Raw genomic sequence first — 22648 nt, 5'->3', positions numbered from 1 at the left:
AAAAGGCAATTTTTTGTTTCTTTCTTTTTTGAAATGATTGTTTCCTTGAAGAATTGAATTCCATCATAAATCTGCACAAATACTAAACACATTTGTATTTGATCCCAACAGGATCTAATGTTCTATCACCAAATGTTCAAACTGTGTTCAAACTGAAATTCTGTTTTACAGACATTCCAGTTTCAGATCCTGTTCAAATGTTCACATTCTATTAGTTCACAACTAACATCAGAACAGGATTTGAGTTCAATCCCAACAAAGGAACCAACATTATTGAATAAAAGAGTGTGAAATAAGAATAAATAAAATATAAAGAAAAAACAAAAAATGAAAATCCACCATATCTGCATTTGAATAAATACCTAAAAATATCGATACAGTACTTTTTAATATCGATGCAGTATTGTGAAATGAAATATCACGATATATTGCAGAACCAATATTTTCTTACAGCCCTACACTCTACACCAACCAGCTCAAACACACACAGACATGTACAGGCTGATGATATAAATGAGAACACAAGGCAAATAATTCTGCTCCCGATTTAACTGGTCTTGAAATAAAAACCCTCTTTGTCTGAGACTGACATAAGACCAAGCAGAGATCAAGACCAATTCCAAGACCAAGTATGTTCCAAGTCCTAGATTAATCTTTAATTTAATTAAAAATATAAACATCTACTGTCAGATCAGCTTCACACTAGAAAAAAATACTCCCCTGGCTCATTTCTATGCATCTTGAAATACTGCGCCATGAGCTTGAATTTACAGTTATTTCAAACTAGGGATGCAAATTATTGATTAATCCATTAATCATTAGTTGGCTGACCTTATCGATCGATTAACGATTAATTGATAAGCAGCGATTTTCCTGAGAACCTGAATTTCTCTTTCAATAGAGTCTATAAGAAAAAAAGCTAAATATTGTTTCTATACTTCATGAAAAAAGCATGTCATATTCCTAAGTGATTGATTTATTGAACTATTAGAGACAGGCAATGACATTTATGGAGTAGAACTCAATAAATTCGGCAGAGAAATTCAATAAAATAAATGGATCTGAAGACGGGCAGTTTAGAAAAAGTGGGCATTTCTGACTTTGCATCACTGACATGACGATAACTTAATTGAGCAAATTCTTATTGACAATTAATTGATAGTCGATTAATTGTTTACATCCCAATTTCGAACACAAGTAGGAACAAAATTACAAAAGGTGTATGAAAAGCCAAAGAGAAGCCACAAATTTAAACAGAACACTCCACAATATTGAAAGCCAATCAAGAAAAGAACACAATGTACAACTACCTCACTGTGGCTCCTCAACAAGGCTTTATCTCCCAAATGGTACAGGAAGAAGCTGAGCTTATATTGTCCTACCCCAAAATTACATAATATATACAGTCTATAAAAAAAGAACAGGCCAGCAGGTTTCTCTTTGCCTTTTGTTCATCTTTGTATTTTGTTTCTACTTATGTTCAAAATAAACTTCAATTCATCTGGTTGACTGTTCCATAATTTACCCTGTGATTGAAACACATCCTTTTTCAGTTGTTCTGACACTATGCATTTTTAATTTAGTTTCCCTTGTAGATTATATCCTCCTTCTCTTTCTGAGGACAATTTAAGTAGTTCATTTGGATGTAATTTATGTCTTGCTTTAAATATTAACTGTGCCGTTTTAAACTAAATCAAACCTGGAAATGTTAGAGTTTGTAATTGAAGCCATAAGTCTGAGTTACCTTTTCAGAGTCGGGGTGCTCTGTCTTTTTTCCTGAGCTCTTCTTGTGCTTGTGGGAGTCTCGGCTCTTTCCAGCCTCCATACTAGACTCTCGGGTCTCCCCAGAACAAGACTTCTGCTCTCTTTGTGTTCTCTTCATTGCGCCTCCGGGTGTCGATGTAAGATGTAAAGATGTGTGCTTTTTCTTGGCTTTCTTTTGCTCCCTGTCCTCTGACGGGTTACTGGAACCTCTGTAGGTGACACGGATCAGAGAGCTTGAACCATCCCAGACAGGTGTATTCATATGTGCCACTGACAAACAGTGACATTTTCTCTCAGATAATGTTAGATGTTCTTCATAAACCCAAGTTTTCATTGCAACATGTTCTGGATTTGTGGGACCTACTTAAAACTGACAGTGACTGATGATGAACTCTTATTTTCTAGACGCCGTTTCTTCCTGGGAACAGTTTTATTGTCTACCTCCACCTGGAACAAACAAATCACACATTTGCATTAAATCAGGATGTGTTGATGTGCATGTGCACCATCTGTGTATGTAAACACCCTCATATTTCTCACATTTGGATGTGTAGTCTTTAAGCTTGTTTTGGAGAGTTTGTGTGGTAGACAGACATCGGTACTTCCTCCATGTGGCTCAACTACCACTGGTGTCTTTGTGCTGCTGGGTGTGTCCTGATGAAAGCCACAGGGGATCCTCGACAGGAGCTTTAGATTAATCTTCACCACCAGTGACCTAGGAGCCTTACTGTTGTCCTGGGATACTTTAGCTGTACGCTCTGAGCATTTGGGGATTTCAGGGCACATTTTTTGAGGCATCTTGGTGGTTTTCTGGCAGATGGTCTCTGCTTCAGGTTTGCTACAGCTAAATGTGACTGATGTGGCAGGGGACGGCTGGTCAGGGGGAAGCAGACTGTGTGTGGGGCAGGAGCAGGGCTTGGAATATCTCATACCACATGATAGACAATGACCACACTGGACCGGTGAGGCATCGTGCCCAGGCTCTGATCCAGTCTTCCTTTTGTCCAGAGAGCTGTGCTTAGCAGTCCTTACACTGTCCTTTTTAGTATTACTGCCATCCTCACTTTTCTTGCAACGCCCCGTTTTTGTTTTTACCTTAGGTCTCTTTGAGAAACACGAGTCTTTCTCTCGTATGGTTGTGGTTTGGTCAGACTTTACACTGAGAGCATCTTCAGTGTTATCTGTTAGTGCCGACTTTGCTGGGTCTGAAAGCTGGGTGTTCCCCGAACATTTCCTGATTCCTGTGCAGCTGCTCAGATCAGTAGAGGAGGGTTTTTGGCTTCTCTGCTGGTAATAACTGTCCTGACAACTTGTGCTGCACTGCTGTGAATTGGTGAGGTTGTCGCTGAACTGGTTTTGGTTTGAGGGGAGCTGAGACTGAGACTCCCTGGTGGGGTGGACCGCATCCACACTGGTGTGTTTGAAGCCGTGTGTGGGTGGGATCTGTTTGTGCGTGGTGGGACTCTCTGAGGCATGTGCAGCTCCAAGGCCATCGGAGCTGGAGTTCTGTTGGTTGGACCTGATCCAGTTCCCCAACTGCCAGTCGCTGTGGGTCACTGCTGGAGCAGACATCTACAAAAAAACAAACAAATATTATTAAAAAAAGGATCACCAACAAACTGGTTATTATTAGTCGTCTATTCAACAGGAGCTTCCATGTATACAAACATAAAGACTGCATCCACACAAATACATTTTAATTTTCAAACAGTGATTTAAAACACCCTAATATACATGAGATCGATATCAGTTGATCAGAAGGCTGATAACGCCAATGGACACAGCAACTGTCATAAACTGCTGCAATAATGGATATCATATTATGATATTTACAAGGACAGGCTCTCCTATGTTTCATTATCTATGTTAAATTAACAGCGAGTAGTCAAGATTGTTTTGAAAAGGGATGTGATGATTCAGTTGCAGTAAAGTGACTGCATGATGTTTTCCATTTCTGTCTGTCCACATTCAGAAGTGTTTTTTTTTCAGGGAGGCTAAAACAACAGAGAAGTGTTCTAAGTACTAAATTCTATGTGTAAATGGAGTAAAAGGTTTGGCGCATAAAGTATTTCAAAACATACACGTCAAGTCCCTGTTAAAATGAACAGATGTAACTGTACTTGGCTTTATGGAAATGAAGGGAAAGGGTGACTTTTTTTAAGTTCTTACTATATGAATACAATGCTGTGTACATGTATGCATATGAAGAGGGCTCTGTTTTGTTAGCGCAGATCCAGCTAAAATAAGGAGTAATAGCTTACGTCAGTTTTCACAGAGCTGCTCATCAGAGGTTGCAGTGGTTCTTCGATTGTACTCTCACTGTCTGACTCTGATTTGGAGCTCGTCTCAGAGTCACTGGAGCTGGAACACTCCACCTCACTGGAATGTGGCTCTGCAGGTAAACTAAAAACACAAACAACATTCAGCAATGCACAAAACTCAGAGGAGAAGGAGGAGAAAAAGAAGGAGGAGGAGGAGGAGGAGGAGGAGAAGAAAGAGGAGGAGGAGAAGGAGAAGAAGAAGGAGAAGATTAATCACATTTTCATCTTTTATATTTTGAAGCACTGAGTGACTTACGATGAAGAGTTGTGTTGGAGAAGTGTTGGAGCTGTAGTGGAGGGGTGACAGGTTTCTGTAAAGACCAGACAGAGATATTAAGTAAGAAATATATTTAATGTATCACTGTTACCACAGCGTGTCACCATCTGAACATTTACAGTCACAATCCTAAAATGTTCTGTCAAAATTTTAAAAATCAATCAGATACTTTTTCCATAAAAACTACACAGCTTACTCTGTAATTTCAACTGCAACACGTATTAGCTGACTTTTTGTAGGTCACAGATGAGTAAATGCAGCTGCAAAACCTTCTGTAAACATTAGTAAGATAAGCATGTGTCAGGCACACAGTACCACTGGATATCAGATCCATTTGCATCAGCAAAAGTTTAATATTACACCCACCAGTGTTTGGCCTCGAAAGCCTAACCCTCATAAAATGGACCATTTGCTAAAATGAACAATAAGTATTTTGAGACTTGTGCATGGACTTCATGACAGGTATGGGGATAATATCAGAGCCAGTGAAGACTGAATTTTCTTTGTAAGCCCTTAACCGTTTATCAGGCAAGTGACTATTTTTGGTCATTTCTGCACACATTACAAGACAGTGACAGCAACAGTTCCAGTGAGGACAATGAGTCAACACTCTCAGGTCCAATGTGGTCTCCAGGGTCCGTCGGGTCCAATGTGGTCTCCAGGGTCTGTCAGGTCCAATGTGGTCTCCAGGGTCCGTCGGGTCCAATGTGGTCTCCAGGGTCCGTCGGGTCCAATGTGGTCTCCAGGGTCTGTCGGGTCCAATGTGGTCTACAGGGTCTGTCAGGTCCAATGTGGTCGACAGGGTCTGTCTGGTCCAATGTGGTCTACAGGGTCTGTCAGGTCCACCTCTAATGGAACTAATGTAAGGAATGATGTTCAAAGGCAGACCTGGACATTATAAGGCCTGGGGGCCACATGCGGCCCGACAGCTGACCCTAACTGGCCCACATGATGTCATTACCAAATTAAAAGTCAATGCAAATATATATCATCATAATAGACGTAACCAATACAACGCCACTGCTTTTATTTTGAAGGATCTGCTAATTTACCATTTTTTTCGCATATACTTTCTGTACTTGCATAAGGCTTATGCACTGATTGATTTGTTGGTCAGTTTCAGCCCATGAAGATGTCAGCTAATGGCAAAAAATGAATGACTGATTCTGAATGCAGAGTTTTTAACAAGACATGGACTTGTAAGTCTTTCTTTACCGAAGTCAGAGGTAAAGAAAAAGAAAAGGAACTGTGATATGCAAACAAACAAAGCTGGATGCATTTATAGTTTTTCATCTAAAGTTAATGTGGAGCTGGTTTTGCACATTTTCGAAAGTCTTTTTGTGAATATTCATTAAATAGTTGTATTCTGTGCTCCACATTTTCATTTTGTTATTGTATTGTTGCATTTACTGTTTTTGTATTATAGTAAAGTATATATATATATATATATATATAGAGAGAGAGAGAGAGAGAGAGAGATATTAAGGAGAGCTGCAAATGTGCTGATATGGCCCTTAACGACTGTCAAAGTTTCCCATGTGGCCCCATACGAAACTTTGCCCACCCCTGTTCAAAGGGGTCATGTGGATGTGGACAGGGCTCTGGACCAGCACACACGGGGGTCTAAGGTTCTAAAATAAATGTTCTTTTTACCTTACATGTGATTTTCTTGTATTTTTATACACACTTCTTGGATTTTTATTTATTTTTTGCCACTTATGGGCAAGGAACCAAATATAGTAACTTCAATTACCTTGATTTTCTACATGACAATAAAAAAATTTGAAAAATTTCCCAAAAGTAATAAAGTCTTGTTATGTCCTCCAATGACACACTAAGGTTGAAATTTTAAATTTCAGAGTATTTCTATGAGTGAACTATAAAGGGTTAAAGTCACTAAGATACAATCGCATGAAATGAAAAGGCAATTTGCCTCAGTTTGACTGAACATGACAAAGGCCATCAGATCATAACAATATGGGGTTTGAAGTTTTAAAGAGGGAACATTCAGTGTGTTTTCTTCTCCAGGACTGGTGCTCTGTTCACTGGGGTAAATGTCCGATAAACTGCAGGCTTGTTTCTGTTTCCTCTGGCGTTTTGTGGTCAGTTCTCAGAATAGAGAGGGCAGCTGTAAAACTTAATGTAGACACATTGCTTCAAAGAGCAAAAAATATGAGCAACAGAGAAGAGTGGTTTCACAGCGTCACAATAGTACACATTCCTGCAAATTTTTCATGAGGCATTAAACCAGCAGAGCCACTGGGGGCAACTTAGAGATCAGTGTCTTGCTCAAGGACACTTCAACATCTGGACAGGAGATGGGGCTCAAATTATCAACCATCTGTTCTGTAAATGACCAACTCCACCTCGTGAGCGACGGCTACTCCTGCAACATTTTATCTGTAACTGCTAACACCTAAAACATTCAGTGTGTGATATTTAGCGGCATCCAGTGGTGAGGTTGAAGATTACAGATGTGCCATGTGTGTTTGTTTTTTTAGTTTAGAGCACAGGTGTCAAACATGTGGGCCGGGGGCCAAATCTGGTTATTAACAATCCTTTTAGTTCAGGTTCCACATTCAGACCAATTCATTCTCATAATAACCTATAAATACTCACAACTCCAAATTTTTCTTTGTAAATGTAAATGTTTTCATGTATTTACACTAAAACAGTATAATTTCGCAAAAAATCTGAATAACCTGAACAAATATGAACAACCTGAAATGTCTTAAGAGAAATGGAATTTTAATAATATTCCACCTGTTACTAAATATTTTGTGTATCTGTAGATCCACTGTGATCTGTAAGTTATAATGTACATGTGGAAATGATGAAATAAAGCAGAATAGTGTTAAAATTACATTTTTTTCTCAGTTTGTTCATGTTATTCAGTTTGAAAGGATAGTTTATAGATGTAAACATGGTGGCAGCAGCAGCGCGAACCTCCCTGCAGTGGCAGCGCACATCGCGACAAAAAAATTCCGTAGATGCCCGAGTTCCCTCCCGGCTCTGAATGTAAAGACATGGGTTTGTTTCTGGTGGATGGCACTTCGAAACTGTTCACCATAATGCAAGAGATTCAGGTGAGCAATCACAGACAGACTTACAGATTCATGATACTTAGGCTATGACTGAGGTTTTACAGATTTGATGAAAAATTATTCACGAAAGTCTCCCACACCTTTAAGACCTACCATATCAAATTGAATATCCTTTAAAGACTTTTTGATGTATTAAATGCAGATTTGAAAATTCAAGACTTTATTGCTGTATCTCAGTAAAATGTACAAATTTCCTCTGTGATATATGTGTAAACGGGCTTTCCAACCTGCCTTAAATCTCCAGTGAAACTATTCTTTCTATTTTGCTTAGTTTTGATTCGTGCCCAGGCTTGTGTTTTATTTATACTGTGTTTTACTCACTTTGTCCTGGATATGAAGAAACATGCCCCGCTTCCTGTGAAAACAGAAAAATAGCTTTTAAGGTGGATGACACATCATTTGATTCAGTCAATATTTTTATTGTAACTGTACTGCAACTGCAACTATAACATTTGGTATGTACTTCAATGTTAATTCACACAACTTACCGTCTTGTTAAATGTAATCCATAGAGGGTACAACGTTTACGAGACCACACATGACAAAGTGTTAAGCAACACGAAAACCCTATTTTAGCATGAGTACAACCTACTGCATAAATCTTCAGCATTTAGTCAGAAATTTCAGCTTCTTGAGCGCACAGTTTAAATACTAACCTGAGCTCAAAATAGAAAGGGATCATCCTTTGGCAACCTCGAATGTGGACAACAAATCAACTGATAACTGTGCAGCTGCAGTGTTCTTAACATACCACAAGTGGCAACAAAGCCAATGTACAACTGGGGGCATTAAATCAAGACCGACATGAGTAATCCCTTACTTTGGCTGGGAATGGAGACTTGGAGGGTTCATCTGTGCAAGGTGTGTGTATCGTTGTAAGGAGAGGAGGCCACGAGTGGGTCATTTCCTATGAAGGGAAAAAATGTTAGAGAGGTATGCATTAATTTATTACCGTATTGACTGGCAGCTCAGCCTATATAATACATTCTATAGGCTATTCCGAATTATTGGACAATTTATGCCTCCATGTCACAGATACAGTTGTACAGAAGACAGAAAATTAGGTAGAGAAATAGAGAATTAAAAATATACCGAAAACCTACAGCAGATAAATCTGTCTAAAAATGTATCCGGCTCAAAGAAGACTGTTATAAACCTCAAAAACTAACATTTTATTGAAAATTCAAGAAGATTATTCTTACTTTGTGAGTGCCCTTCACACAACTAAAGCAAACAATAAAACCAAACTATAACAAGAAAAGCACTCAGAGAGCGCAGACCTCCACCAAGACAGATCTGACCCCCCCCGATCACCAACAAAATTTAATCATTTCTTCCTTGTGCCAGTATCAACATTTCCTGAAAATTTCATGAAAATCCATCCATAACTTTTTGAGTTATCTTGCTAACAAACAAACACGCACACAAAGCAAAGCAAAGCGATCACACTACCTCCTGGCGGAGGTTATGAAATAAAATGTACAATCAAAACAGTTTAAACTAAAAGTAAGTAAAAGAAATAAACTGTACACTAAGCAAGGACAAATATATAGGTCCAATAAAATAAAGGGATTACTCTGTGGAAAGAGTAAGTGTATCAAAGTGCAAAAAAAAAAAAGTTTTATTGTGCAAGATACAGAGTACTGTCATGGCAGTAAGACATTGAGTACTGTTGTGCAAATATGCAAGAATATGTACAAACATGAGTATCAGTAGTTGCTTAAGTTAATATGATTGTCAGGGAAATGCTGCGATGTAGAGTACCTTCTATGACTACAGAAACAAAAATAAAAATACAGTCAACATCTCAGCCTGTTGGCCAAGGTGCCTTAAATCCAATGATGGAGACATTAAAAGCCGATTTTGTGAGGATAGGGAAATGGATGCTACATATTAGCCACATTTAGCCTTGCTTTTTGAGTTGTAATCACAGCATACATGTGACACTTTTTTTCTGTTTTTTTTTCCCCCTAAAATGTGTCTGATTGCCGTTTCCATATTTCCCATATACTTTGGTTATATGTTGATACAGAGACTAAGTGTATGGTCATTATAACCTGCCAAAACAACAATCCTTTTGCACAGTGACACATATTTACCTCATCCAGTCTCATTAGAAGCAGCGGGTAGAGTACAGTTAAATCCTGAATTTTCGGACTTACCCTTAAGATGTCTTCCACACAGTGAACTTCAGTTGTCTTTGTCTGCAGAAATATAAAGATATTATGACAAGTTTATTAAAAAACAGTGAATCAGCCATCTGAAAAATCTGCCTTCCTCCTAAAGTCATTCATAAACACTTTGCTGATGTGGTACCAGAGGTCAGTAAAACCATACTTTACCCTCTTACACATACATCTACTTCCAGAGAAGAATCAGATTAAGCTCATTAAGTGTTTTAAAGACAGTATTAATACATTTAAAAGAGTGAACAAGACATTTGAAACGCCATCGGCTCCACAAGCTCCAACACTGGATGAATGAATACAAAATGAGAAAGCTGCATAGGCCAGCACAAAATCAGATAAATACACTGAGGGAATGAGTAAACAGACTTTTTTTTCTGCTCCCTTTCAGTTTTTCCTTCTGAACTGGCAGTGTTTGAGATAAGGTCAGAGTGAACAGGCCCCCAGAGCAGTTACATAACTTGGTGACAAAGCTCATTTATTGTTCTGCCAAACCCAGGGGGGAAGTTATCGCAGTCAGTTGAGGTCGAACACACATGCATATAGACAAAACACACAATAGGACACTTGCAATATATACCGTACACTGCACCTGAATAAGACACACTGTAACAACTGTCACGTTGCACGGTGGAAAACAGTCTTTACAGTGTGTTTACAAGATACACTGATGTATATTAATAACGCAGTGGCTACAATATCGCATATCAATCCCACAACCGCATCTAAGTCCTTTCCTCAAAGTAAGAAAAAAACACAATTAAGACTGAGGGAACATTTCTAAAGACAGTAACAAGACAAAACTAACTATAGCCTTTTAAATATTAAAAAAAAATAATAAATAAATAAAAATCAGTGCAATATCTGAACTGAACTAGAGCCATCAGAGGATGGTGCATCCCCAAAGCCCTGAAAAAAATGAAATGTTGTACTTGTAAGAGGGGTTGACTGGTTTCTTTGAGTTTGCCCAATGACAGAGATGAATAGTTTACAAGTAATTTATTGGAACAATAACAAAAGCTTTCCTAGTTTAGCTCTGGAAGCGAAATGATTGAATTTTAGAGCAAATAATGGTGAATGATTTTCCGGTCATGCAAAACGCAAAATGTTAATGGCAGATGGATGTACAGACACTACATACCCTCCCATTATACACTGACAGGATAAACGTGGTAACATGAATGCAGTTATGAACTGACTACACCGTTGCCCTTAAAGTTAAAATAAAATATTTTTACCTCTTCTCATGAATTGATTGTGACAATGTGGTTTATTTTCAATAGATAAAGAGTAACTGGGACTCAGTGTGTACTCACTGTACCAGGGCAAAGGTGATTACGGATGTGTATAAATAGGAATAAAAAGAAAGAGGAATGTGTCTGAAAACAAAATTATTCCAGCTTTATTGGCACCAGTGTATAACCAGGTATTATTACCGCACCCCTCGAAGGGGAGGCAAGGGGTATTGATTTTGGTATGGTATTTTTGTTTCTTTGTTAACACTTTAGCAGCAAAACTATTGGTTGAATTCATACCAAACTGGGTTTATAGATTGCCAGTGACCCAGAGTAGATCTGATTACATACTGGGAAAAGTAGGTCAAAGTTCAAATTTTATATGAATTTTAAAAATCCTACCACTCTACTTCTATTTATTGATTGATTATTCCAGACTAAGACATCTCATCATGCAACTATTATTGAGATGTTAATGCTACGCTTACCTCCAGGTACTGCGGCAGTATCTTCTTTTTTCCCTGGTTTGATTTGTTGAGCGTTATCTCTGGTAGAGGTGCATAGGGCTCTGGCGAAGGCTTTAGCTCAGGTGACTCGCCGATGACCTGGTCCTGACCATCCATAGGTCGCACATAGGCTGTGGGCTTCTTGGTCATGGCGGCGCTGGGCTGCTTGGCGGACAGAGGAGGAGGGAACGTTTGGGAGGGTCGAGCGCAAATATTCTTGGAGTGTGGGGGAGACACATCTTTAGAGGCCTGTGTGAGGTTGGCGACAGAGGCGTCTGTGGTGCTGGCAGAGTCGGGCGGGTACTCTGCGGACCCTTGATGCCTTTCAAATGTGTTGGCGTGCATGTCTTTGGGCTCAGTCTTATTATGGTCACTGGAATGTAGGAAAGGTGGAGGCTTAGCATCGGGAGACTCAGCTGGCTTTTCCTGGGAAAGGTTGACAGGCTCCCGCAGATCTGAGAAGGCGTCGCTCTTGGGCTGTTGATAAGTCGAGCGGTTGAACTGGCTGTCCTGACCGTGGTTAACGGGGACCTTTGACAAATGCTCCTGGTGAATGGGAGAGGAAAGGGCAGGAGTCCTTGTGGGCTGAGTGGGGCAAGCGTTACTAGTGGGGCCTTTTTGGCTTTGAGTGGACGTGCAACAGACCTGGTTATGGAATGGAGGTTTAGAGGATTTTTCAGCGTTGGACTGGACCTGATCTGACTGCGGTAAGGTTTCATATGTAGGAAACGATAACGGCTCAACGGTGCAGTTGTCCTCATAACTGCCCAGCATCCTCCGGATTCGATCGGAAAGTTCATCCCCCTTAGTCGTCTAAAAAAAGAGAGGGGAAAAAAAGGAGGTAGATGTTTGAGAACACTTCCATGACTCCAAACAGACCCAAAAAACTGTTACGCAAACATAAAGAAAACAATTCCTCAGTGGGAAACAACATGTACCATTTTCCTTACAAAATAGTAGACAAGGAAGACATTCATTAGGCCTTGAAATTCAAAGATCAGACATTTTCACCCAAATTTATTTTTACTATTTTTTTCATACTGCACTTTATTCAAGGAAGTTTAACAGTGGCTTTGAAACTAGAGCACCGCCGTTTTGTTTTCAGTCACAAAAAAATAATTGAGCAATCGCAATTGTATTTGTGACAATCTGAATTCCTACGAGATGTTTTACGATTTTAGAAATTATAACCAAAAGTGCCTCAAGAAATCTGAATAATGTGACAAAGCTAAAACTTGAAACAGTCTAGTCATTTTATAGAAAATGGTTGATGCAGTACACAAGCATTAGTTTAGAGCTGAAACAATTAATCAGCTCAAAGTGATCCGCAAACATCATTCAACCATAATTGTCCTGAATCTTCAGCTTTGTTTCCTTCATTTCTCTGCTGTTAAATATTGGTTCCACTGTTGTGTTTCACATGGACGCTTATTGTGACGCACAAAGTGACTTCAATTCAGGAAAACTGACATAGAATATTTCTCTTCAATCAATTCGAGTCAATTAATTGAATCGTGAATTTTTGCATTAGCTTCAAGCACCTAATCAATTAATCGGTTGCGGCTCTACATTAGTTTACTCTGTACACATGTAAAAACAGCCAAGTGTGAGATTAATGTGTACGATTTGATCACAGCTGGCTTAGACTGCTGCAGTGCACGTGAGCCAGACGTCAGATCATTCCTTACATTAGTACCATTACCATAAATCTGTTGGATTTTTTAATCAGTGTTGTCTTATTGTTTTATGCATTTTTATAGTATTTGATTAAACTGTTGCCATCATGATTTAATCATGCTTTTAGATGTAAAGCACTTTGGTCTTCTTTATGTTGTTGGAAAGCGCTATATAAATAAACTTTGATTGACTGATTGATTGATTACATCATGGTACCTAACAAAGCAGGTACACTCACTGTTCATGCACAGGTGGATCTGACAGACCCTGGAGACCACATTGGACCTGACAGACCCTGGAGACCACATTGGACCTGACAGATCCTGGAGACCACAGTGGACCTGACAGACCCTGGAGACCACAGTGGACCTGACAGACCCTGGAGACCACATTGGACCTGACAGACCCTGGAGACCACATTGGACCTGACAGACCCTGGAGACCACATTGGACCTGACAGATCCTGGAGACCACATTGGACCTGACAGACCCTGGAGACCACATTGGACCTGACAGACCCTGGAGACCACATTGGACCTGACAGACCCTGGAGACCACATTGGACCTGACAGATCCTGGAGACCACAGTGGACCTGACAGACCCTGTAGACCACAGTGGACCTGACAGACCCTGTAGACCACAGTGGACCTGACAGACCCTGGAGACCACATTGGACCTAACAGACCCTGGAGACCACATTGGACCCGACAGACCCTGTAGACCACAGTGGACCTGACAGACCCTGTAGACCACATTGGACCCGACAGACCCTGTAGACCACAGTGGACCTGACAGACCCTGTAGACCACAGTGGATCTGACAGACCCTGTAGACCACATTGGACCTGAGATTGTTGACTCACTGTCCTCACTGCAACTGTTGTTGTCACTGGCTTGTAATGTAGGCAGAAATGACCAAAAATAGTCACTTGCCTGAAAAAATGGTTAAAGTGCTTTATAAATAAAGTAGAGCTGAGACTGAATGTGTAAGATTAAACCCAACCCGGTCTCAAAGTCCTGGTAGAAACACATACAGGACTTGTTTTTGAGGACAGCTCCTCAAACTGAAGGCTTCTGATCTAACGTTTGTTGCTCGCGCTCAGTCCAGGTAATCTGCTGAGAAACCAGGTTCCTCCCACAGCGCTGGGCCAAAGCATGTTTCTGGAGAGTTGACTGGAAGAACATCATGTGGCAGAAACAAGTTCACAAGTTACGGGATGAACCCAACCACCCCTACTTGTGTTATTCTGAAATTTTGAGTCCAGTTTGAAATCCACTTCCTGTTCAGAATTAACCTTCACTTTTGTTCATGTTTGTCTACTTTAAATTCATGCTAATTTTCTCCTTGGATCCATACATAAAGAAGAATATAAAGCACCCAAATGACCTAAAGAGCTGGTTTAGAGATCAGGTGGTGGCCCCAAACCAGTAATGGAACCACCTTGATGGAAAAGTTGAATAAAAGATATATAAGGGCCCAGAACTATTAAAGCAGCGTCCATGCACACATTAGGCCTCATGCAAGAAACCATATATGAACACATTTTCTCTTATTTTTATTCATGTCCCACATATTTTCTTATTTTGTTAGTATCCATAGATTTTTTTTTATATAGATTTGTGTTTTCACCCATAAATAAATAAATAAATAAATAAAGAGTGGGATCCTTTCAGATTTTCTTGGAAAGGAAAAAAAAGCTATGGTCCTCTGGCTTGTAGGGCTGTGTATTGGCAAGAATCTGGGGATACGATACAAATCACAATACTAGGATCACGATATGATATATCACCATATATCATGATACTGTTAAAAAGGCAATTTTTTGTTTCTTTTTAAAAAATGATTAATTCCTCAAAGAACTGAATTACAGCAGAAATCTGCACAAACACTAAACACATTTTTATTTGATCCCAACAGGATCTAATGTTCTATCACCAAATGTTCCAACTGTGTTCAAACTGAAATTCTGTTTTACAGACAATGCAGTTTCAGATCCTGTTCAAATGTTCAGATTCTATTAGTTCACAACTAACATCAGAACATTATTTTTGTGCAATCCCAAACAAAGGAACTAACATCTACCTCTCAGACAGTAAAAAGTGCTTTTAGGATGATTCAAATTACCATTATTTAATAAAACAGTGTTAAATAATAAGAAGATATAAACAATAAAGAAAAACAAAAAACAAAAAATGAACCTCCACCATATCTGCATTTGAATAACTACCTAAAAATATCGACACAGTATTATGAAATGAAATATCTAAATATCTATACCTAAATATTGCAGAACCAATATTTTCTAACAGTCCTACTGGCTTCCAGTGAAAAAATGTATTTTTTTTTAACTTTTGAGCATAATCAGTAACCAGTCAGCCTTCATTCAGATGCTGATGAAGATGTCATCCATCCATGTTTGTTTGCCTTTAAGCTATAATCGTACATAAATATATTTTTTCCCTGCAAGATGGGGCACCATAAATTTTCACTCTCCAAGACAATCTGATGGGACTGACTGATCCCCTTTTTTAGTCCTTTTACCTGCAAAACTCTAGAGAACACGTCAGATTATTTTTAAAATCAAACCACTTTCTCGTTATCTCTGTCACTGTGCATCCCTCTACTGACTCAACATTTACAGCATCACATACGAGTTGCCACTGTTGCGTTTTTGCTGTTCCTGTAACACTGACAGTCTGAAAGATGACATGTTTCCTTTGTTTCTTTTTCTTCCTGCCCTTTTTTGGTGACATCTCTGAAATTGCTGACCCAAAGTCAGCTGTTGCACACAGCACAAAACCTGTCCTTTTATGGTGTTTAGTGGGCGTCACATATGCTAATTACAAATGATTGGCCACTCCTTTCCATTTATGATCGAGTGAGATTCAACATTCAGCACACCTGGGTAAGATCAGATTTGGACGATAGGAAACGTTTGGTGCACCGGCCCGCTAAAAAGGTCCAATGCAGCCCCTGGGATGAATTTGTGATATATAAATATACTAACAATCGAGGATGTCAAAATCATTTTAGTTCAGGTTTTACATACAGACCAATTTGATCTTAAGTGGATCGTACCAGGAAAATACTAAAATAATAACCTATAAATAATGACAACCCCGATTTCTGTCTTTGTTTTAGGTTCATTCATTCATTCATTTTCTGAACCCACTTTACCCTCTAGGGTCACGGGGGTCTCTTGGAGCCTATCCCAGCTACATAGGGGTGAAGGCGGGGTTCACCCTGGACAAGTCGCCAGTTCATCTCAGGGCTGAACATATAGAGACACACAATCACTCTCACATTCACACCTATGGGCAATTTAGATTAACCAATTAACCTATTAGTGCATGTGTTTGGATGGTGGGAGGAAGCCGGAGTACCAGAGAGAACCCACGCAGACACGAGGAGAACATGCAAACTCCACACAGAAAGGTCCCACCCCCCGTCGACTGGTGTTGGAATCGAACCCAGAACCTTCTTGCTGCTTGCTGTGTGTTTTAGGTTAAAAAAGTAAAATTACATGAAAATGTTTACATTTACAAACTATCCTTTAACAAAACACATGAATAATCTGAACAAATATGAACAACCTGAAATATTAAGAAAAGTGCCTTTTTTTTTTAAAATCAATATTCTTCCTGTTACTAAATGTTTTGTGTATTTGCAGATCCACCGTGATCTGTAAGTTGTAATGCACATGTGTAAATGATAAACTGAGGCAGAATATTGCTAAAATTACACTTATTTTTCTGAAGACATTTCAGGTTGTTCATGCTATTCATATTGTGAAGGAAACTTTAAAGATGTAAACATTTTCATAATGTAATGTTTACATGTGTAATGTTTACTTTTTCATTGTTATTATTTTACTGGACCGGCCCACTTCACATCATATTGGGCTGAATGTGGCCCCTGAACTAAAATGAGTTTGACAGCCCTGGTTTGGTGCACCCAGAATTGAATCCTCTTATTTTTTAAGAGAAAAACTTTTTTTTTCTCTTAATGAAAAAATGAGAAATATAAGAGAAAATTCATAGAATGTTGCTGCATGAGGCCCCTTGTTTCACTCCTGTTGTGTGAATCTTTACCTTGTATGGTTCCCCAAAGAGTGGCACATTCACTAGGCTGAGTTCTTTGGCTTGGCCTGTCTCCTGGTTCCGCTGTTCCCATGCTCGGAGGCGAAGAAGGTTCCTTTCCTCACTGTGGGGCAATATAAAGCGCAGTACATCTTTAATGAAAACCATAAATTGCCGACATAACACTTAACTCTACTGCCAACTTCAATGTCACAGTAAGAATAATTGCCTGCCATACTAAAACAAATATAACACCAACAAACAGTTTGCCTTAACATCAATTACACAAGAAAGCAGCAGATTCACATCTTTGAACCGTTTGTCTCAGTTTCAATGATTTTGATCCATATTTTAGACTCTTACAAACCGCAGACTTCAAGATAAAACTCATGTAACCGACCATAGCCTTAGGTTGAGAGTACCAACAAATTTAGAAATTGTAAATTTAGGACATCTTATCACAGACTTACCTACCCAAGGGGTTCGAGCTGCAGTGTCTAATGGGAGAGGACAGTGCCCATTATAAATACAGACAAGTGTAATTTTAGACCCACAGACGCCATGAGGATTCCCCACAACATTCACATCTGCGCTCTCTAATCCCCAAAGATGACACGCAGCCCATACAGACATCAAATGGATGATTATGACTGCCAGTCCTGATATGATGCCAGTGGCAAAGTAAAAGACATGGGTTATTAAAGGTAATTATAATGTTGAACATCAGCCGGCCCCCTGGACTCGGGTCTCGGTTACCATCACAGACACAAATAGCGTGCTGAAAAACTGTGCATTTCTGTGTGCATTCTAGTAGTTTTCTTCCCAAAATAAAGTGCTGCTGATCATTTTGCAGACATCAGCCCCAATGGGAAGTTTCCATGACAACCAGTGAAGCAGTACAGATTTGGGACTGAGCCAAACAGATGAGCACTTACTCATTAATGTGGCACAGACACTGGCCAAAAATACTGAGCCCAGACTGGCAGTGCCCAGTCAGAGACAGAGAGCCCACATCAGTATTACCCATGAGGACGGGGACGGACACACACACACACACACACACACACACACACTAGGACCTCCACAAAAAGCAAACAATAACTGTGTTCCAAAGCTCTGGTATCAAATGCAACAGTACATTTATGTTTGGAAGTTCTGTCAACATATAAGAGGTTCAACAATTGCCTCATTTCCATTAAACCATAATTGTTTTGCAGAAACTTGATGATTGCCTCCATTAAACTGCAAAAAAAACAACTACATCAAACTACTGAATAGCAGTATTTCCATCATTGTTTACATACCATACAGTTACTATTTGATTGGATATCTTTTATTTAATGGTGTAGTTTCTGCTTTATTGTTATTGGTACCTATCTGTAGCTGAGTAATTTCTCAAATTTTTCAGCAGCCAAATTTGGAGTATTGTATTTTTAGCTTATTTATGTCTTCGTTGAGCCTACAAGGTAAAAAAAAACAAAACAAACAAAAAAAAAAAAACACAGTTTGTGTACCACTCTTCAATACCAATAAATGACACTTGTATATGTGTATATGAATAAACTGTTATTAGGCTTACATCAGTGGTATTATTTAGTTAAATATAATTTTGTTGTCATGACCGCCCTATACATGTAATGAAATATAAGGAAATGCTTTTGAGAACAACATGGGCTCTAATTATTTTTGAAGAACAGAACAAACCTTTCCTGAACTGGCACTTAGAAGTGATTTCACATTGATCTTTAATCATTAATCCATTGGTTGGACTGCTCTGTGTGCAGTCATGTACTATAAAAAACACTAGGCTACACCTTATAAAACATGGAGTAAAATGTGACATGAGTCAGCTTTTACTATACAAGAAAGCAGTACTGAATCCAAGAAGAAACACATACTCAAACTTTACAAAGTAATATGTAGTGCCTTTTTAAAATATGAACTTAAGATCAGTCTGGTCATTATAAAATAAAAAAAAAACACAACACATTATTTAGAAAAACATAACTAGCCAAATCTATGGGAAAAAATATGAAGCAAACACCACGACCAAGATGAACACACAGTCAGAAGATCAATACATTGCAACTGCATGAAAAATGTACTTGCATTTGTTAATACTGAGTCCTGAAACTTGTAAGAAAAGGAAACAAATCCACCTTAACATAGAATAGAATGTCATTGCAAAATACCTTTGTACAGTGCAACGGAATTTGGTTTTACATTCTGTAAGGTGCTCACACAAGTTACACACATCAATTAAACATTCAAGAATAAAGTATAAGACAGGTGAGTAAAAAAGACAATGCCAGTGTTAAAAAATGACCATAGATTATGTTTAGAATGTGAAATAAGCAGTGCAATAATTAAAGTCAATATCTACGATTTGGTAGGTACTATTTTATTTGCTCAAGAGAGAATCATTAAATTAACATTCATGCAACAATATCAGTCAAACATGCTCATACGCAAATACTACTATTCAAGAGACATTGAAGAAAAATCAATGCTATTGTCTCAGAATTACCCAGTCAGTTGTTTTGGCAGTAGATATCATTGTTGTATGACTGCACATAGTGAATAAATGAGCTACGTTTTTGTTACTTTAACTTAAAAACAAAGCAGGACTCCATGTTTTAATGAATCTGTTAAATATCCATAAATGTGGCACCGCCTCATCAGGGAGTCAGTTGTCTACATAAATCTGTAGCTGCTATTTTACTGAACACTGTTGCACAAAAATTTAACCTCCTCAGACCCAGGAAATGTCAGCAAAGTACAAGCTTTTTTATGTTTTTTATTAAATAAGTACCTATAGTGGAAACATCATGATGCAACAGTTTTTTCAGATGCAGTTTTTAAAATTTTTTATGGAATCTCCTTTGTGGTGGACAGTTTTCTGTTCTTCTTGTTGTATAAAGTTGTGAAAGTCTTGTCCACAAACGTGAACAGAAAACCCAAAGCTGGGTCTGAGGAGGTGAACTTATATTGTAGAAGGTTTGCTTTAAAACTGTTGAAACATTGAGAGATTTACTGACTACTGTTAACAGTTTGTCCCCGACTGGAAACATTTGCTCCTTTTCTTAATGTCATGTGTTCGAGGTGGATTTTAAGCCAAAAACAAACTAATCCAAAGTCTGTCTGTCGTGAGTTATCCAGCAAACCCACTGAGGTTACAGGATGAAACGTGAGCAGGCCATACTACAGCCTGAAAACTTCACCGTGTCAATGCACACACACTTTGTATAAACAGTGTGGAGTTGACGAGCAGCTGTTTCCAATCACAGACTGTTTCCAATCACAGACTGTTTCTAATCACAGACTGTTTCCAATCACAGACCGTTTCTAATCACAGACTGTTTCCAATCACACAGACTGTTTCCAGTCACAGACTGTTTCCAATCACAGACTGTTTCTAATCACAGACTGTTTTCAATCACAGACCGTTTCCAATCACAGACTGTTTCCAATCACACAGACTGTTTCCAGTCACAGACTGTTTCTAAATACAGACTGTTTCCAATCACAGACTGTTTCTAATCACAGACTGTTTCCAATCACAGACTGTTTCTAAATACAGATTGTTTCCAATCACAGACTGTTTCTAATCATACAGACTGTTTCCAGTCACAGACTGTTTCTAATCGCAGACTGTTTCCAATCACAGACCGTTTCTAATCACACAGACTGTTTCCAATCACAGACTGTTTCTAAATACAGACTGTTTCCAATCACAGACTGTTTCTAATCACAGACTGTTTCCAATCACAGACTGTTTCTAAATACAGATTGTTTCCAATCACAGACTGTTTCTAATCATACAGACTGTTTCCAGTCACAGACTGTTTCTAATCGCAGACTGTTTCCAATCACAGACTGTTTCTAATAACACAGACTGTTTCCAGTCACAGACTGTTTCTAAATATAGACTGTTTCCAATCACAGACTGTTTCCAATCACAGACCGTTTCCAATCACAGACTGTTTCTAATCACACAGACTGTTTCCAATCACACAGACTGTTTCTAAATACAGACTGTTTCCAATCACAGACTGTTTCCAATCACAGACCATTTCCAATCACACAGACTGTTTCTAATCACACAGACTGTTTCCAGTGACAGACTGTTTCTAAATACAGACTGTTTCCAATCACAGACTGTTTCCAGTCACAGACTATTTCTAATCACAGACTGTTTCCAATCAGACTGTTTCCAATCACAGACTGTTTCTAATCACAGACAGTTTCTAATCACAGACTGCTTCTAAATACAGACTGTTTCTAATCACACAGACTGTTTCCAGTCACAGACTGTTTCCAATCACAGACTGTTTCCAATCACAAACTGTTTCCAATCACAGACTGTTTCTAATCACAGACTGTTTCTAATCACAGACTGTTTCTCATCACAGACTGTTTCCAGTCACAGACTGTTTATAATCACAGACTGTTTCCAATCAGACTGTTTCCAATCACAGACTGTTTCTAATCACAGACTGTTTCCTATCACAGACTGTTTCTAATCACAGACTGTTTCCAATCACAAACTGTTTCTAATCACAGACAGTTTCTAATCACAGACTGCTTCTAAATACAGACTGTTTCCAATCACAGACTGTTTCCAATCACAGACTGTTTCCAATCACAGACCATTTCCAATCACACAGACTGTTTCTAATCACACAGACTGTTTCCAGTGACAGACTGTTTCTAAATACAGACTGTTTCCAATCACAGACTGTTTCCAGTCACAGACTATTTCTAATCACAGACTGTTTCTAATCACAGACAGTTTCTAATCACAGACTGCTTCTAAATACAGACTGTTTCTAATCACACAGACTGTTTCCAGTCACAGACTGTTTCCAATCACAGACTGTTTCCAATCACAGACTGTTTCTAATCACAGACAGTTTCTAATCACAGACTGCTTCTAAATACAGACTGCTTCTAAATACAGACTGTTTCTAATCACACAGACTGTTTCCAATCACACAGACTGTTTCCAGTCACAGACCGTTTCCAATCACAGACCGTTTCCAATCACAGACTGTTTCCAATCACAAACTGTTTCCAATCACAGACTGTTTCTAATCACAGACTGTTTCCAGTCACAGACTGTTTCCAGTCACAGACTGTTTCCAATCACAGACTGTTTCCAATCACAGACTGTTTCTAATGACAGACTGTTTCCAATCACAGACTGTTTCTCATCACAGACTGTTTCTAATCACAGACTGTTTCTCATCACAGACTGTTTCTAATCACACAGACTGTTTCCAGTCACAGACTGTTTCCAATCACAGACTGTTTCCAATCACAGACTGTTTCTAATCACAGACAGTTTCTAATCACAGACTGCTTCTAAATACAGACTGCTTCTAAATACAGACTGTTTCTAATCACACAGACTGTTTCCAATCACACAGACTGTTTCCAGTCACAGACCGTTTCCAATCACAGACCGTTTCCAATCACAGACTGTTTCCAATCACAAA

At 38.9% G+C, this 22648-nt stretch overlaps 1 protein-coding gene across 2 annotated transcripts in view; it reads right to left on the bottom strand.

The window, feature by feature from the left end:
- Positions 1-22648, bottom strand: part of aff1 (AF4/FMR2 family, member 1) — a 33589-nt gene that overhangs the window by 9963 nt on the left and 978 nt on the right. For both annotated transcript variants that reach the window (XM_030149857.1, XM_030149858.1), the window contains exons 2-11: positions 17163-17274; positions 11376-12206; positions 9629-9670; positions 8287-8373; positions 7788-7821; positions 4342-4396; positions 4026-4167; positions 2305-3336; positions 2129-2211; positions 1745-1973 (exon numbers count right to left, since the gene is read on the bottom strand). In XM_030149857.1, the coding sequence (XP_030005717.1) occupies positions 1745-1973; positions 2129-2211; positions 2305-3336; positions 4026-4167; positions 4342-4396; positions 7788-7821; positions 8287-8373; positions 9629-9670; positions 11376-12206; positions 17163-17274 (2647 nt within the window). The remainder of the gene's footprint in view (positions 1-1744; positions 1974-2128; positions 2212-2304; positions 3337-4025; positions 4168-4341; positions 4397-7787; positions 7822-8286; positions 8374-9628; positions 9671-11375; positions 12207-17162; positions 17275-22648) is intronic.

Source organism: Sphaeramia orbicularis, chromosome 12 (genome assembly GCF_902148855.1).
Source record: "Sphaeramia orbicularis chromosome 12, fSphaOr1.1, whole genome shotgun sequence".
Taxonomy (NCBI): Eukaryota; Metazoa; Chordata; class Actinopteri; order Kurtiformes; family Apogonidae; genus Sphaeramia; species Sphaeramia orbicularis.
This window is presented reverse-complemented; position numbering and strand designations above follow the sequence as displayed.